The following is a 17610-nucleotide window of genomic DNA, read 5'->3' as shown; positions in this document are numbered from 1 at the left end:
CTCAACTAGATCAGAGACTTGATTCAGCTCAGCTGTTTAACAGGCAGTCATATCTGGGCAACAATCAACACATTCATGAAATAAGATTAGGTGAGTACACAAGCAAAAGAATGTTCTCAACCTTAAAAAAATAATGCATCCAGTCAAGGGGAAAAGCTGAATGAGCTAATTGTTTCTACCTGTTGAGAAATAAGCAACTGCTGATCTTGGGGAAGTGCTTGGTAGAATTGGTCATCCCTGTTAAAAAAGAAGAAGTGTGTGTTTGTCTGCCTCTTAGGTTGGGGACTTACTCATACTTAAAACCACATAAACATACACACACATGTCCCCACTCCAGCCATTGAGATTTCTGGGCTGTGCCAGAACAGCCATGAACCATGGCTTGGCGAATTAGAGGAAGACTATTATCAGCACTTCTGAGAACTCTCTTGTCACCCCCAAAGTCCCAGTTCCCCCTTTGTAAACTGGGGGTCTCCTCCATTCTTGTAATTGATATGGCAGCAAGACTTCTGCAAAAGAAAAAAGTCATTCCTGGCCTTTTCACTGGTCTGCATCTACCTAGTCCACCAGAAGCATCAGAACAGTTTGTGGGGAACTCCTGGCCTCATGCAATGTGTTGTAAAGGCAGAGTGTCCCGTCGAGTCGGTATCGACTCCTGGTGACCACAGAGCCCTGCGATTGTCTTTGGCGGGGTTTCCCACGGCCTCCTCCAGCGCAGTATGAGAGGATGCCTTTCAGCACTTTCCTATATCACTGCTGCCCGACAGAGGTGTTTCCCATAGTCTGGGAAACATCCCAGCGGGGATTCGAACCGGCAACCTCTGGCTTGCTCGTCAAGTCATTTCCCATGGAGCCATTAGGTGGCTATCAACGTGCTGTCATTTCCCTGGTTTTGTTAGGATGTAGACCACTCAACCAGGGGATGAGGAAGAGCGGAACCAAAGCAAGCTTGGACTGGCTCACAGGGCATACCCCCGGCGCATCCGGCGCATTCGGCAGCAGTGAATGCTCCCACCCTGAAGCACCCATTCTGCTGTAACCCGGCGCCCTCTCACTGTCCCTGGTCCGGCCCTGAACCAAAGTGAGTGCCGATGGGGGGAAACCAGGTGAAATCCAGGAGTGAAGCAAGATCCATTGGGGTGCTGCCAATGTTATGTGATGGGTTTGCCCAGCAGCTGCAGCCTCACCCCAAATGTCAAACGGCCACGGTACAGTCAGCAAGCTTCTCAGAAGGGGTCCATTTCCAGTCAGGAAAAGCTGCTCCGGGGAGGATTAGAGGTTAGTACCTCAGTCGCCACACCCAAACACACAGGCTTGGGAGCTGGCTTGGATCTGGTGCAGTTTCCTCAGCTTTCATCCAAAGGGAAGCCAACTTTGTTCCAGATTCCCAGAAGGGGCCTTACTAATTGGTGAGGAAAGCACAGCATGTATGTTGGCATCATCGGTTGGACTTCCAGACCGATCCTAACGACACCCATTTACTCAGGAGCGAGAGCCCCTTGAGGTCAATAGGACACCCTCAAAATACATACAGGAATCTCGTAGCCAGTGGCTCCTTTGCTTTTCTCCCCACTGTGGTTTTCGGATTTCACAATTCCAAAAGTGGTTTGGAAAAATTCCAATACTTGCAGTTCCCACGAGGCAAAGTGGTTTGTTTTTAAATTTCATTTATGCTTTGGCAATTTCTGAAGTTGGGTCTGTGGTGTGATGAGGAACTGTGCGTAACATTTTGCTGGATCGAGGCTTCTCCTCGAAATCTTTCTGCCGGGTTTGTGTACCCAACTGGCAATTCACAAGCAACCAGGAAAATGCTCTGTTAAAAAGCATGCACGTTTAGAAACCAACACCAATGTCTACTCATCATGAGTTAACCTTTAAGACTGTGGGAACACTATGAAACACAATCAAAGAACCAGGAAGTACCGATAAAAGGCTGTAGCAAGAGGTGGATAGGCAGACCCAACACTTTCAGTCCTTAATGACAGAATGGTCTGTAACTAGAAGGTAAAATTGTGCCATTGAGTTGGTGTTGACTCCTGGCGACCACAGAGGAAAGAAGGGACAAGAAGAGAAACCATAAAAGCAGTACAAAATTAGCCACCACATCAGCAGAGGTCTTCATGTTTCCCATGTGGGAAACTGGATGTCTCTCTTCACCCAACTTTTTTTCTAGGGCTGAAGATCTTTTTTTTTTTTTTTAAAGTAACCCAAGTTTCTGGTCATCAAGGATTTATAGTAATACCTCGTCACCAGTACAAGGTGAAGCTCACCCACTGTAGACTGCATAACATGAAGTGGTGAAGTGCTATGGTGCCCTCATGTCCATGTGTGGAAGACAAAAGACGCATTCTTCCTGCCCCAGAGGAGAGCTGGAGAGGAGATCTGGCCTTGTGGTAGCAAGCATGACTTGTCCCCTCTGCTAAGCAGGGTCTGCCCTAGTTGCATGCATATGAATGGGAGACTAGAAGTGTGAGCACTGTAAGATATTTCCCTCAGGAGATGGAGCCACTCTGGGAAGAGCGGAAGGCTCCAGGTTCCCTCCCTGGCAGCATTTCCAAGATAGGGTTGAGAGAAACTCCTGCCTGCAACCTTGGAGAAGCTGCTACCAGTCTGTGAAGACAATACTGAGCTTGATAGACCAATGGTCTGACTCAGTATATGGCAGCTTCCTATGTTACTATGGCACACAAATACCCAGGGATTGAACTCTGAGAGACCTAGGGAAGAGGAATGCAACATGAAAGAGGACAATTTCCAGCACAACAAGACATCCCAAATGTCTCCACAAGCAGACAAAATAGAGACACAGAGTGCTAACAGAAAATCTGTACTCCTCACTCCCTTGTGCCTACTGATCCATGGAGTGTACATTGACTTTGCCTCTCTCCATCTAAAGCAGGGCTACTCAACTTCGGCCCTCCTGCAGATGTTGGCCTACAACTCCCATAATCCCCAGCCACAATGGCCAATAGCCAGGGATTATGGGAGGTAGTACAAACAGCTGGGCAGGGGCAAAGTTAAGCAGGCCCGTTCTAAAGCAAGCAGGACTAAGTAACCAGTGTTCCCTCTAACACAGATTCCAGATGTTGTTTACAACTCCCATAATCCCCAGTTGCAATGGCTCTTACTGGGGGATTATGGGAGTTGTAGTCAACAACATCTGGGAATCCCTGTTAGAGGGAACACTGTAAGAAATGTCTCTTCAACTGCAGTCCAGAAATGCACATTTAAAACGCACAGGAATCAGGATAAGGAAATCTAAGTTTCCCTTCGCTGAAAGAAAACCTCAAGTTTCTAGTCCTTAACCTTGAAAGTATCTGAAAAAAGCACATTTTCTAAAGCGCAAGGCGAAGTGCTGTTTGTGACTCTGACTTGTTATCCTTTGATGTACCCGTTTCTAAGATCTCCGACCATCACTCTCTATGGCACTGCAAAATCAGCCCCCCACCCCACCCCCCGCAGCAAGAGACTGCAGTTCAAGAATCTCTTTTAAGTGGTATTGTTATCCAGGCCTAACTGGTTAAATTCCTTCCATCCAAGCAAGCAAGAACACAAATTTTGAAATCAGTAACATCTGGGAGGAGAAAAAAGGAAGCCGCCTGTGCAATTTCTGGAGAAAAGAGCATCCAATGATTCAGCAAAGGAGCAACATGAAAATGCAAGATCAACAAGCCAAAATATCAACTTTTTTTCTCTCCTGGGCACCTTCGTGTCAGTCAGCATCCAAATATGTGCAGATATTCTGGAATCTTGTGTGGTTCAGAGTACAGAATTTATTGAGAGAATTCACATGCTCTGAAAAAAATATACAATCTCTCTTGAAGATTTTATTGATCTCCCTTTTAAACAACACCTTTCTCTGGACCAATGTCCCCTCTAACAGGGATTCCTAGATGTTGACTGATTGATTGATTGATTAAGTGCCATCAAGTCAGTGTCGACTCTTAGCGACCACATAGACAGATTCTCTCCAGGATGATCTGTCTCCAACTTGGCCTTGAAGGTCTCTTAGTAGTGCATTCATTGCTGTCGTAATTGAGTCCATCCACCTTGCTGCTGGTCTCCCTCTTCTTCTCTTTCCTTCAACTTTTCCCAGTGTGATGGACTTCTCAAGGGAGCTGGGTCTTCACATAATGTTTCCAAAGTCAGATAGTTTGAGCCAAGTCATTTGTGCCTTGAGTGAAGATTCTGGATTGATTTATTCCATAATCAATTTGTTTGTTTTCCTGGCTGTCCATGGTCTCCTCAAAAGTCTTCTCCAGCACCCAGGTTCAAAAACATCAATGCTTTTTCTCTCTTGCTTCTTCAAAGTCCAGCTTTCACATCCATAGAGTGTCACAGGGAAAACCACTGTCCGAACGATTCTAATCTTTGTAGGTATAGACACATCACGGCATCTCAATATCCTTTCCAAGGCTTCATTGCTACCCTACCAAGTGCTAGTCTGCAGTGTATTTCTTGACTGCTGGACCCTTTACTGTTAATGGTCGATCTTAAAAGGCAGAAGCTATCCACCACTTCAGGGTCTTCATTATCAATTCTGAGGCTGCTTGCTGTACCCGTTGTTATTAGTTTAGTCTTCTTTACATAATCCCATATTTTCACAGGAGCACAGTGAAAAAATGGGACTATGTAAAGAAGACTAGTACTTTCATTACTAGAGCTTGCAGATCATCCTCATTCTCCATAATCTGGGACTACAACTCCCATAATCCCCAAGCAAGAGCCATTGCAGCTGGGGACTATGGGAGTTGTAATCAACAACATCTGGGAATCCCTGTAAGAAGGAACACTGCTCTGGACCTGGAGCCGTAGGTTGTGGACCACATGGGGAACCCAGCTCTTGGTGTTTTTCAGATCAGACTGCTGTGCCTTGAATACGAGATTCAGGAATCTACCCGAATCCAAGACTAGGTTTCCCCCCTAAGTTATTTGATGTTAGAAAGCAGGAAGTCGTCTTAAATTCGACCTTTTGGGTAAATACAGGTATAACCTCTGTTTTTAAGGGGGTCATCTTAAATTCAGAGCAGCCTTCTATTCGGGTAAATATGGGCAGCTGCACGACAGGCGGAAATTCATCAGGGAAAGTTTCCCCAGTAAAGATTTGAATGGTGACAGCCGAGTAACTCTTTCAGGGCTCAAGGCTACAACCTTTGGCTCCACGCCTGGAAGAGAGTAAATTTCACAGTCACACCAAGGAAGAAGATGGTTTTCATGGAGCAGGTTGGTCTCTCTGTCTTCCTTCCGAAGAACATTCACTGCTACACCAGAAGTGGCCAATCTTGAATCTCCTCCAGTGCTTTTGCTGGCAATCGGAATCACTCTTAAATGCACTCAGAAGAATTTAATAATTAAAAAACGACCCGCTGAAGCATTACTTGGGCTCTTACTGGACATTAAACACATTAAATCCGGAACAATCAGACACAATTAGATTTAATGTGTGTTAATCCTCAAACGACCGCCCTTCACCTCTAAATGATACAAAAGAGTCCATGCAATGAATACTATTTATATACCGCTTTTCAACAGAAGTTACCAAAGAAACTTATTTTGCATAGAAAAACAAATAAATAAGATAGTTCCCTGTCCCCAAAGGGCTCACAATCTAAAAAGAAACAGAAGACAGCCACCAGCAACAGCCACTGGAGGAATACTGTGCTGGGGATGGATAAGGCCAGTCGCTCTCCCACTGCTAAAGACAAGAGAATCACCTCTCTGAAAGGTGCCTGTTTGCTCAGTTAGCAAGGGCACTGTATCATCTGCTTCATGGTCAAGGTTTAGATGGTAAGCGTACCAGGGCAGAGATCTGGCTTCCTTGCTTATGTCACTTTATAAAGGACCATGTCCATTGAGGATGCCTGACTTGTGTCTCTCCTGCGCAGGATTTCTAACATGTCAAGTTGCAGGTAGGGACCAGAAGACCAACCGGCCCTGTTCCTCGTGGGACTGGACAAGGCAGGAAACGGGATCTCTACCAGGAGCTCACACGCTGGGTCTCAGTAATTTATGCCAAGCGCCAAGGCTCAGCAAGCACAAAGAGCCAAACAGATGAAGAGTGTGAGGCATGAAGGCGCTCACTGACACTTCCCACGTCTGGAGACTTCAAAACAGAGACTTCGGCACATGCAGAGACAAGGGACTGAAAAACAAAGAGTCTGTCTCGCACTGTGCAGGAGGGTAAGACACCAGACCTTGGCTCTTCAAGGCCCCCCCATCGCCCCCACCCCCAGGTCTTTCCACATAAAAGGAGCCCCACCCACGATGCAGAATTCATTTATGGAACTGTCTGCTCCAAGATGTGGCGGGGGGCTCTTACTTAAGACACTTGAAAAGGGGTATTCACGTTCACAGCTGACATGGGTGTGTGTGAACAAAGCCTCCACGTGCAGCAACAGTCTACCTCGAAACAGCAGCTGCTACAGGAAAACAAAAGGCAGCCGTGACCTTCACATCTTGCTTGTGGGCTTCCCTAGGCATCTGGCTAGCCACTGTGGGAGGCAAGAACATCGCAAGCCGTCTTATCCCGAGTCAGACCCTTGGTCACAGTGTTCCCTCTAACAGGGATTCCCAGATGTGGTTGACTACAACTCCCAGAATCCCCAGCTGCAATGGCTTTTGCGTGGGGATTGTGGGCATTGTAGTCAACCACATCTGGCTGGGAATCTCTGTTAGAGGGAACACTGCTTGGCCCATCTAGCTCAGTTCTGTCTACACTGACTGGCAGCAGCTCTCCAAGATTTCAGGCAGGAGTCTCTTCTCCCAGCCTTACCTGCAGATGCTGCCAAGGACTGAGCCGGGTCCTTGCAGAGGCTCTACCACTGAGCTATAGCCCCATCCCGTAAAGGAGAGTATTTACAGCACTCCTATGCAGTCACCCATCCAAATGCAAGCCAAGGCAGGCCCTGCTTAGCCAAGGGGCCAACTCATGCTCGCCACCACAAGACCCGCAATCCTGGGATGGGACAACATTTGACTATGGGGTCCTCCTTCTGTTTTTGCCTCTACCTTAGCTAGCAACAGACTTTTCTGGATCTGCCTGCACTGGAACTCTGGGCCAGGTAAGGGCAAAAGGCAGCCCAGGTAACTTCCCCGGGATGCACAAACTCAAAGAATGTTTTCAAGCGATACTTCTCGTTAAGCTAAGTCCTCTGGGACTGGAGGGGTGCCACGAGGTCTGGAGTCGAATATGACCTCTCCCCCAAGCAGAGCACTCTACCTTTATCTGATCATTTATGTGAGATCATGTGTGTGACCTCTCCCCACAAACAGAGCACAGCAGCGGAGTCGCACCTGAGGCAAAGGAGCGCGTAGAGGAAGAGAGCAAGAATTCAAGAGGGTGGTCACGAGGGGAACGCTCCACCTCTCTGAAAGACCGTCTCGTCTCCCCACAAGCAAAGCGCGCCGTAATATTTGTGAGCGCTTTATGTGAGCAGACCGTAAGCTGGGATGGAGATCAACAGCAGAACAAAAGAGCTGACTGTCGAGAGGTAGGGTCTGTCACAAGGCGGGAGGCAACTGTGCATTCACACACCCCAAACCGCCACGGTGGCATCATTGTTAGGGCAGCAGGAAGCTCGCTCTGCAGTCTCTCGTTTCCCAAAGACATGACAAGAACGTGCGCACAGCCCCATCACAGGTGCCAACCGATGTGGCAACCGCTGAGCCGAAAGGGACACTTAATCTCGATCGCGAGAGAAAAGACACCCAGAAGTGACACACCCCAAACTCTATCCCTGGCAAAAAGTCCCGAGTCCATGCAACAGACATTTGCTCACATTCACGCCGCGGATTATACATTCCTCGAGGTAGGAGATGGCAGGCTCCCCTCTCCTCCAGTTGCATAACTGTAAGGGCAGAATTATTTATTAATTATTTATTTTACATTGTATATCCTGCTCTTCCTCCAAGGAGGCCAGAGCAGTGTACTACATACTTAAGTTTCTCCTCCTGTGAGGTAGGTTAGGCTGAGAGAGAAGTGACTGGCCCAGAGTCACCCAGCAAGTCTCATGGCTGGATGGGGATTGGAACTCGGGTCTCCCCGGTCCTAGCCCAGCACTCTAACCACTACACCACGCTGGCTCGCTAATCACAAGAGTGTACTGAACAAGGTGGCATGTTGACTTTTAGAAGAGGCCGTGTAAATCCGGTGCAGTTTGGGGTGATGGGTTAAGGACAGGTGCAGTGTAGACATATGGTTGGGGAGGGGAATCAATCCCTTTCAGGGCTAGAGCAGGCCTGCACAACTTCAACCCTCTAGTCTTTTTGGACTACAACTCCCATCGCCCCGGCCACTGTGGCCAATGCTCAGGTATGATGGGAGCCGTAGTCCATCATCTGCAGGAGGGCCGAAGTTGTGCGACCCAGGATTAGAGGAGAGGCCTGTGATGTGGCATCCACCGTTATGGGGTTCTATGAAACCTCCATGATTGGAGGCAGTCTACCTCTGAACACCAGTTGCCAGAGAGCAGCGGTGGGAGTTTCCTTAGGAACATAGGAAGCTGCCATATACTGAGTCGGACCATTGGTCTATCTAGCTCAGGATTGTCTTCTCTCTCAGCCCTATCTGGGAGATGCTTCCCGGGAGGGAACTTGAAATCTTCTGCTCTTCCCAGAGGGAAGAGCATATCCCCTGAGGGGAATATCTTGCAGTGCTCACACTTCTAGTCTCCCTTTCATATGCAACCAGGGCAGACCCTGCTTAGCAGAGGGGACAAGTCATGCTTGCTACCACAAGACCAGCTCGCCACTTGCATAGTCTTGTCTGCACAGACTGGCAGCGGCTTCTCTAAGGTTACAGGCAGGAGTCTCTCTCAGCCCCATCTGGAGATGCTGCCAGGGAGGGAACTTGGAACCTTCTACTCTTCCCAGAGCGGCTCCATCCCCTAAAGAGGGGAATATCTCACAATGCTCACACTTCTAGTCTCCCTTTCATATGTAACCAGGGTGGACCCTGCTTAGCTAAGGGGACAAGTCCTGCTTGCAAGCTTTTTGGGGGGAGCTTTTTTGGCCTCCGAGGGAAACGGAGCCTGATCCAGAGCAACTCTGTGTCCACCTCTTTCCCTGATGAAGCAGGTCCCATCAAGGAGAGACAGAGGCCCACGCTGGCTGGCTTGCGGTCCTAAGATGGCCTGCATTAGCCCAGAGGGCTAAATGGAGCCTCCATGCTCAGAGGCAGCCCACCTGTGAATTCCAGTTGCTGAGGGGGGCAGGTGGGGGCTCTGGACATCCTGAAGGCACCTGGCTGGCCACTGTGGCAAGCAGGATGTTGATCCGGAGGCACTCATGGTCCCCTCTCCTCATATTCCGCTCGCCAAAAGCTACTCCGTCAAGCATCCCCAAAGCAGAAGATGGTTAGTCAGGCTGTATGTCTCCCACAAGTCCACTGCACCCCCGCAGAATCCCTCTTCCTATCTAAACTTTACAATGTGGTTTGAAAACCAAGTTTCTGGCCCTCCTGGTTCTGAGGACCGGCTTGGAAGTGAGCAGCAACACCTAGTGTGGCGGTCTTCCCTCTTTTTCAAGTGGGGGCCACTTTGGCAAAAAGCCTTCGGTGTGAGAGCCATTTCCCGCATTTGACCTCCACACAGGACTGCGCTTTCCTCAGTGCCAAGAGGGCCCTTTGAGCGAGGAGCCCCCCCTGATGAGCTCTAGGAGGAAAGCCCCGGGAAGGACGACACTTCCCAGCATTCTGTGCACGCCCTCCAAGATGGCGCAGGGGCTCAAGAGGGCTCCGTTTGCCTTAAAGGAGCCCCATCCCTGGCACCAGGCAAAGCACAGCCCTGCAGGGTGGGGAAGGCCATCCCCGCAGGGTGCCAGGACTGTGCAGGGTATTGGCCAAAGGTCCACACAGGCCCAATAAACACTCCGTCAGGCAGCCGCACTCAGGGTTGGTGCGGGGGCCCCCACTGGCCGCCAGGGCTTCCAACGAAAAACACTGACCTAGTGAGATCTTGGAAACTTAATCTGGTAGCCATTACTACCAGCCATTATCAATCGACAGGCTAGTAAGGGCTACTAGTCGGGTGGCTTTATTAGTAGGGTTGCCAACATTGCGTTGGCAGAAATCGGGACCCGGGGGGGGGGCTCACCTAGGCTTGTCTTGGCCCCAGGTGGCAGTTGCCGGGTGTGCTTACCTGGTGGTGGTGGTGCTCACCATCACCATGGTGGGCAGGCGGGTGGCGGAATCGATGTGCACAGAGGCCTGAAATTGACCAGATCTGCTTCATTTGGGAGGAAGGCGGGCCGGGTAAGGGAGTCTTTCGCCACCTTCTCTCCTGGTCTTACCCGACTCCAGTGCGCCTGTTTCCAGCGCGTGTGCCCCGAGCCCTTGACTTCACATTAGTTTGGGAGGTGGAAGAGCTCTCGCCACCGCCCCGCTCTGCACAGTGGCAGCTTTAAAAGGTGGTGGTGTTGTTTTTTAAGTTTTTTTTAAAAAGGTAAAAAAACTTGTCAAAAAGCAAGAGAAATTGAGTCCCTATCAGGACGAGCATTTCCCGTAGGAAGTCGGGACAGTGGGCAACGCTTTTTATTAGGCCGCCTCCAGACTCAGAGGCAGGATGCCTCTCAATAGCAGTTGCAGGGGAGCCACAATTGCAGGGGAGCCACATTGCAGCAGGAGAGAGCAGGGCATGCTCTCGCTCTTGCCTGTGGGCTTCCTCGGGGCATCTGGTGGGCCACTGTGGGAAACAGGACGCTGGACAAGAGGGGCCTCCTTGGATCCAGCAGGGCTGTTCTTCTGTCCTTAATCATTACTTTACACTCCCCACGCCCCGCAAAGAAGGACAAGTGTCACGGAATAATTAGACGTCTGAGCGGAGTGATTTCTGCCGGCCGCAGAAGCCAGCTTCCACTGGGGCAGATTTCTGCTCCTCGACACACCAAGTCCTACTTCTTTGGATCCTCGGCCATTTTCACCGGCCGGGAGGGCGTGGGTGGACGTGCAGTCAAGAGCCACAAAAAAGCAAGAACCCCAAGTGCACAAGCGGAATGCACAAGGGTGAGAAGAGAGAGAGATTGCACAAGGTCACCCCCTAGTCATCCTTTGCTCATGCGAGTAAAACCCCACTCCTTCTGTAGGGGTTGCGAAAGACAGACAGTCTGTTGCTATGGCCGGCTACAAAGGTCTTGAGAAATCAGCGGCCGGCTAAGAAAACAGTAAGTCACTGATTTAACTCTCTGTCGCTCTCTCGACTATTCCACTTCACAGTCGGCTTTGCAGAGCAAAACCTCAGTAGAGGAGGGGAGAAAGGACGGAGTTTGTGCAGAGCGCCTCTCGCCAAACCACCCAGATCACCACAAGATCTGTCCACACACGATGGAGATCAAGACGCTGAATTGTTTTGGTATTGGTATACATCAAGGGTTCTCGACCTGCGGCCCTCCAGATGTTATTTATGCACCATATTTCTATACCGCCTGACATGTGTGTCCCTAGGCGGTGTCTGGTATTAAAAAAGGATAAAATGATTAAAACAATTCATATAAAATTGATTAACATTAATTTGATTTGTAGCCGCTGAACGACAATGTCCATCAGCCCCCCCCCCCCGCCCCCGCCAGCTACTCTGGGCCAGCCGATTCTCTCTCGGCCTAGCCTACCTCACAGGGTTGTTGTGAGAAGAAACATAACCTGCCTGTGGGTTTCCCAGCAGCACCTGGCGGGCTGCCAGATGAAACAGGGCACTGGACTAGATGGGCCTTTTGGGGCCTGATCCAGCAGGGCTGCTCTTATGTAACCATGTACACCACTCTGGGCTGCTCAGAAGAGCGGGATATACATTAAAAAACAGGGATGATGCGAGTGGCAGTGTGGCAGCATCTGGAGGGCCAGAGGTTGGGAGCCTCGGTATAAATGATCGACACAATTTTATTTTTATTTTTTTTAAAAAGACGTAGAGTGTTAGGGAGATGTGAGCTCCGGACCCCTTCCTTGTTTTTTGGAAATTAAAGACAGCCCCTAGGCCTGCATCCTTCCTCGTAAGGCCCAGGGGACCAGTGTGGTCTCTGCTTTAAGTGTGGCTCTGGGCAGCTTTTATTTCATTTATTTTTAAATTTTATATCCTGCTCTTCCTCCAAGGAGCCCAGAGCGGTGTACTACATACTTGAGTTTCTCTTTCACAACAACCCTGTGAAGTAGGCTAGGCTGAGAGAGAAGGGACTGGCCCAGAGTCACCCAGCTAGTTTTCATGGCTGAAGGGGGATTTGAACTCGGGTCTCCCTGGTCCTAGTCCGGCACTCTAACCACTACACCACGCTGGCACTAAGAAAATAGAGTTGCCATGGAAAATATGGAATGGTAGGATGCTGCTTCTGAGCATGGACAAAGTGCTTTCTCCTTACCACAGCTATCCCACTCACCCAAGTCCTACCATATTTAACCAAATCAAAGACAAGGTCCCGCCCCCCCAGTTCCTTCCTTTTAATTTTTTTTTTTGGGGGGGAGGTTTCATCTTAGAGTCAGAGTCCTCTTTCTTTTGAGTAAATATAGGTATGACCTGTATTTAATCTCTATCTTTTAAAGCATTATCTTACATTCAGAGACGCCTTCTATTTGGGTAAATATTTGTATTTGTTTGGCCTGGCTTTCCAGGGTTTTTAAATCGGTTTCAATATTTTAACCCGGTTTTGGGGTTTTTAATTACTGCAATTGTTTAATTCTTGTTCTAAAATTGTTACATTGTTTTTAATTGTTGTTTTAGCTCTTTATTGTTTTAGTGGTTTGTTTTTAGTTGTAAACTGCAAAATCAACTCAAAATTAATAAATAAATAAGGCAGGGCTTTCGAAGACAAAAGGTGGGGCTTCAAAGCTGTCAAAAGCTTTCCCCCCACATATTAAAAATCATCTCCCGAATGCCTGGAGATGTTTACACAGGGCCCCAACCTCAAATTGGCAGCGGAACTGAATTACACAGCAAGCGATGTAAGAGGACTTAGTCACTCCTATCCAGGAGATAAATTCTTCCCAAACAGGTTTTTTCAGTCTGCAGCGGAAACAGATTCCCATTGGGCTCAGGAGAGCTCACAAGAGTCCCTAAAGAGCCTCAAAGCTTTTTGAAAGGAAAAACAATAGAACTCCTCACCGGGGCCCCGTAAAAGCTCACAGGCGATCTGTCTGCATCTGGCTTATCTGAAGGCAAGGCTTCTTCACATCTGAGAAAAAAGAAAAAAACACCTGCCAACACAGAACGCCTGCCCTCTTTCCCTAAAAATATGGGTGCTGGTTATGGTTACTCAAGAGCACTCTGTTTGTGCTCAGAGGCACCCTGTTATGACTTCATTTGTTCCTGGCATCACATTCTTAAAAAACTCAACATCCTGCATCAGCCTGGTGGTTAGCGTGGGACTGTGTCTAGGCTGGTACCACACGCTGGAAACTACACAGCATGCTTATACAGAGTCAGACCACACGCCCATCTGGCCCGTTATGAGCTCCTTTGGCAGGAAGTTGTTCCAGAGAGAGAGAGAGAGAGCCTTTTCTAAGCTTGCCACCACGATCCTCTCTAACTGGAGATCCCAGGGATTGAAACTAGGGACCCTTCGCCTGCACAGCAGTCTCCCTCCAACCACAGAGCGATGGCTGTTGCCCTCAACTAGTTTGGCTTGCTTGGAAAAGCAGACGCAGCAGCACAGATGAACCCAAATCCCGAAGCAGCTGCAAAAAAGGAGGAAGTCACGGCTAGGAACGGAACTGAGGTTTCCTATCTTTGGGGCCATCCATCCAAATGGTGTAACTTCTGTCTAAAGCAGGGCTGCTCAGCATTGGCCCTTAGCATAGCACAGGAGCATAGGAAGTTGCCATATACTGAGTCAGACCATTGGTCTATCTAGCTCAGTATTGTCTTCCCAGACTGGCAGCGGCTTCTCCAAGGTTGCAGGCAGCAGTCTCTCTCAACCTGTCTGGAGATGCCGCCAGGGAGGGAATTTGGAACCTAGATGCTCTTCCCAGAGCGGCTTCATCCCGAGGGGAATATCTTACAGTGCTCACACTTCTAGTCTCTCATTCATATGCAACCAGGGTGGACCCTGCTTAGCTAAGGGGACAAGTCATGCTTGCTACCATGAGACCAGGCCTTTCTGAAGATGTTGGCCTACAACTCCCATAATCGCCAGGTATTGGCTACTATGGCTGGGGATTCTGGGAGTTGTAGTCTAAAAACAGTTGGGGGCAGTGTTCCTGTCCCCCAAAAACCCCAGAGGTTGTGGACTCCAACTCCCAGCATCCTCAACCAAAGCCCACTGCAGCTAGGGATTCTGGGAGTTATAGTCAACAACATCTGGGATTCCCTCTTACAGGGAACTCGGCCTGGGGGGGCCTAAGTTGAGCAGGGCTGGGCGGCACTCTTTCTTAATGATGCAGTGCTGTTCACTCCGTGCCCATGGCCACCTGTGGCAAAGTATGGGGAAGCAGTGCATGCTGGGATGCCTTGCCAAGCTTATGGGGCGGGGTGGAATAGAAGACCGATACCATCTGTGCTTCCTGGCACACGAATCGCCCCCTGCCCAAAAGCTGAATGCCAAATCTCCCTTACGCAGGATCTCTCCCTTCCCAAGAAAACCCTGTCCAGCAGTGGAGTTATTTCCCACTATTAAAGGAGCACAACAAATTGCATTTTTATTAACCCAGCTGAATCAGACTTGGGCAGCCACTGAGATCAAATTAGCCATTTTCTTAGACCAGAAAGAGGGGCGAGTTTCCCCACCTGGAGACATCAGGCTATTCTGCTGAATTGGACCCAGCATCTATTTCCAAAAGGGTCTGCCAGGAGGAACATAGGAAGCTGCCTTCTGCTGAGTCAGACCCTTGGTCTATCCAGCTCAGTACTGTCTACACTGACTGGCAGCAGCTCTCCATGCAAGGTCCTGGAGTGAGTCATTCCCAGGCCTCCCTCGGGCCCCATCAAGGAAGCTCACAAGCTAGGCACGAAGTGAATGTTCAGACTCCACGGATGTACAAATATCTGGCATTCCAAGGTAGACTGCCTCCGGACCTGGAGGCTTCATTTAGGAAGCATGGCTACTGATAGACCTAGCCTCCTCCCTGACTTTTTCCAATCCCTTCTGGAAGCAGTGCTCCCTCTAAGGTGTGCGCATGTGCGCGCGCAAACACGTTTTTTGAAGTCTGCTTGTTAAGTTTATATCCCACTCAGGCTGAATCAGGAAGGCCCCCCTCTGAATGCATGTGTGCACACACTGCCTTGATACCGCTGCCCAGAACAAAGCTCATTCTGCGCACAAATGAAAAAAATTAGAGTTAGGACTGGAAGCCACCTAAACCTGAAAAGGAATAGATGCGATGCAATCACAGGTTCCCATAGATGAGGCATGCGATAACCAAGTCAGTTCCACTTCCGGCCTCTGACTCTCTGGCATCACGGATAGCTGTTATCCTCTCCGGCAGTCTTTCCAGCAATTACACTCACATCGGCTCACAACGCTGATGCAGAGAGCAGTTTTCATCTGAGAACGGAAGGGGGTTACAAGAGGAATCATTTTTTACACCGTTATGTGTGTGCGCGCGCGAGTGTGTGTGTGGGGATTCCCTCCTTCCCCTTGGGGTGTTTTGCAACTTTCACTGAAAAGGCAGCTGTGAATCATCCAAGAAGTTTACACACACCCCAGTTTCGGCCCCAAACCCATACCTAAGCAATCCTTTTATGTTTTGTACTTTTGCTGGTCTGAGACGGTAATAACGATGATCCGGTCCGATCCAGGAAACATGTCCCCCTCCACGCTTACCCTGACCGCAACCCCCACCAACTGGTCCGGAGCTAATGTGGTGTTAGAGACGCTAGACCCTCAAACTCATCAATCACCAACAACATACTCCAATTATCACAGGAAAAGTATTTTAGTTACTGGCCTCTGCGCGCGACCCAGGCTGGCAGACAGACAGGCGGGGAGATCTCGGCATGGTGCCCAAAGCCCAACTCCATGAAGAGGCCTCCCCAGAACGGGGAGGAGGAGGATCTTGTCCTCACACGAGGAGCTTTCCAGTCCATTCACATACCACTCTGTCATTCACCTCTAAATAATCCCGATGTAGCTCAGGCAGGTTGTGGGGAATCTGGTGTGTGGCCTGGACGGGTCAAGATCTACAGAGGGGTCCACAAGAGGGGAAAGAGGACTCCGCCGTGAGGGGTGACCCCAGGCTCCCGATGGCCACAGCTGCTTCCTAGCCCAGAGTGGCTCCCTCGTGCCCAAGTCTTGGCCTGTCATCACTGTGAAACCGTCTGCCATTTTCCACGTTGGGGGCAGCTTTTTGTTTGCTGGCGGAACACCCCCCTCACCGCCGAAGGGGTGCCATTCCAAGATGGCCTCTCTTCCACTCAGAAGAGCTCTTCGGCGTTTCGGACACGGGCGTCTCGGAGCTCTTGAAGCCTGTGGAGCGCCTCGGGCAAATCCTTCTGGCCATGCTGCCGGGTGTCGCGGCTCCGGACGTTGACGGTGCGGTTGGACATCTCCTGCCGGCCGACCACTGGGGCAGAAACGAGAAAGAGAGATGGGAGGAAGCCAGCCAGCCAAACAGCCTGATATGTTTCCGAGGGGAGGCAAAAGTTATGGGTCAGGGCTGCTGATGCCTCTTTGAAGGCTGTTTGGAAACGACAAGGGGTGAAAATCTCAGCAGCTGCGGCTATAACGGGGAAAGTATCTTGGTCAGAACTATGTCGGCTACCAATCTGCTTTCAGACACAGTTCAGAAGTATCTCTGAGCCGTCCTAAATTACTTGGGACCCAGGCATGCAAAGGACCACACGATCCCTGCTCCGAGCCTGCCTGACCATTAAGATCTTCTTCAGAGGGCCTCTTCTGAATTCTCCTACCTCCTGAAACAAGGGGAGCTGCAATTATGAACAGGGCCTTCTCAGCTGTGGCCCCTCAACTTCTGAAATGCTCTCCTTTCTGTGTTAGGCAGGCTGCCTCCTTGCTGATCTTTAAAAGAGCCTGATGAGATTGCTCTTTTCTGTTGCTTTTGCGTGGACCTTCGGAACCATAAAGTCTAGAAATGCCTGTTCCTGAACCAGGCTTTTCGGGGATGGTGGCTAAAGAACTGAGCCAGATAGAAGTGACAAGAGAGGATGTTCTAGACTGTCTGGGAAAACTGAAAACTAACAAATCACCAGGGCCAGATGGCATCCATCCAAGAATCCTCAAAGAACTCAAATGTGAAATTGTTGACCTCCTTGCTAAAATATATAACTTATCCTGGCAATCAGGTTCTGTACCAGGACTGGAGAGTAGCAAATGTAACATCGATTTTCAAGAAGGGATCCAGGGGTGATCCGGGAAATTACAGGCCAGTTAGCTTAACATCCATTCCAGGCAAATTGATGGAAAGCATCCTCAAGGATAAAATTGTAAAGCACATAGAAGAACAGGCCCTGCTGGGAGTGAGCCAGCATGGCTTCGGCAAAGGTAAATCTTGCCTGACCAACCTTTTGGAGTTCTTTGAGCGTGTCAACAAGTGTGTGGATCAAGGTGATCCAGTTGACATAGTCTACCTGGACTTCCAAAAAGCTTTTCACAAAGCTCCTCATCATTGGCTCCTGAGGAAACTTAGCGGTCATGGGATAAAGGGACAAGTGGACTGCTAACTGGTTGAAAGACAGG

General features: G+C 49.5%; 2 protein-coding genes across 10 annotated transcripts in view; both read right to left on the bottom strand.

The window, feature by feature from the left end:
• ECM1 (extracellular matrix protein 1) overlaps positions 1–15999 on the bottom strand; it is a 39175-nt gene extending 23176 nt beyond the window's left edge. Inside the window, exon 1 of one of the 3 annotated variants that reach the window (XM_053277376.1) lies at positions 15863–15999. The gene's annotated coding sequence lies outside the window, so the exon portion shown is untranslated. Of the gene's footprint in view, positions 1–15270; positions 15460–15862 lie in introns of those variants that run through there. The other 2 variants (XM_053277377.1, XM_053277380.1) reach the window with 2 other exon arrangements.
• The window catches only part of TARS2 (threonyl-tRNA synthetase 2, mitochondrial), a 64321-nt gene continuing 62537 nt past the window's right edge, over positions 15827–17610 (bottom strand). For all 7 annotated transcript variants that reach the window (XM_053277369.1, XM_053277371.1, XM_053277370.1 and 4 more), the window contains one exon: positions 15827–16477. In XM_053277369.1, the coding sequence (XP_053133344.1) occupies positions 16329–16477 (149 nt within the window). In that variant the 3' untranslated portion in view covers positions 15827–16328. The remainder of the gene's footprint in view (positions 16478–17610) is intronic.

Source organism: Hemicordylus capensis, chromosome 14 (assembly GCF_027244095.1).
Source record: "Hemicordylus capensis ecotype Gifberg chromosome 14, rHemCap1.1.pri, whole genome shotgun sequence".
NCBI lineage: Eukaryota > Metazoa > Chordata > Lepidosauria > Squamata > Cordylidae > Hemicordylus > Hemicordylus capensis.
The sequence above is the reverse complement of the archived record's forward strand: the minus strand, read 5'-3'. Positions and strand labels throughout refer to the sequence as shown.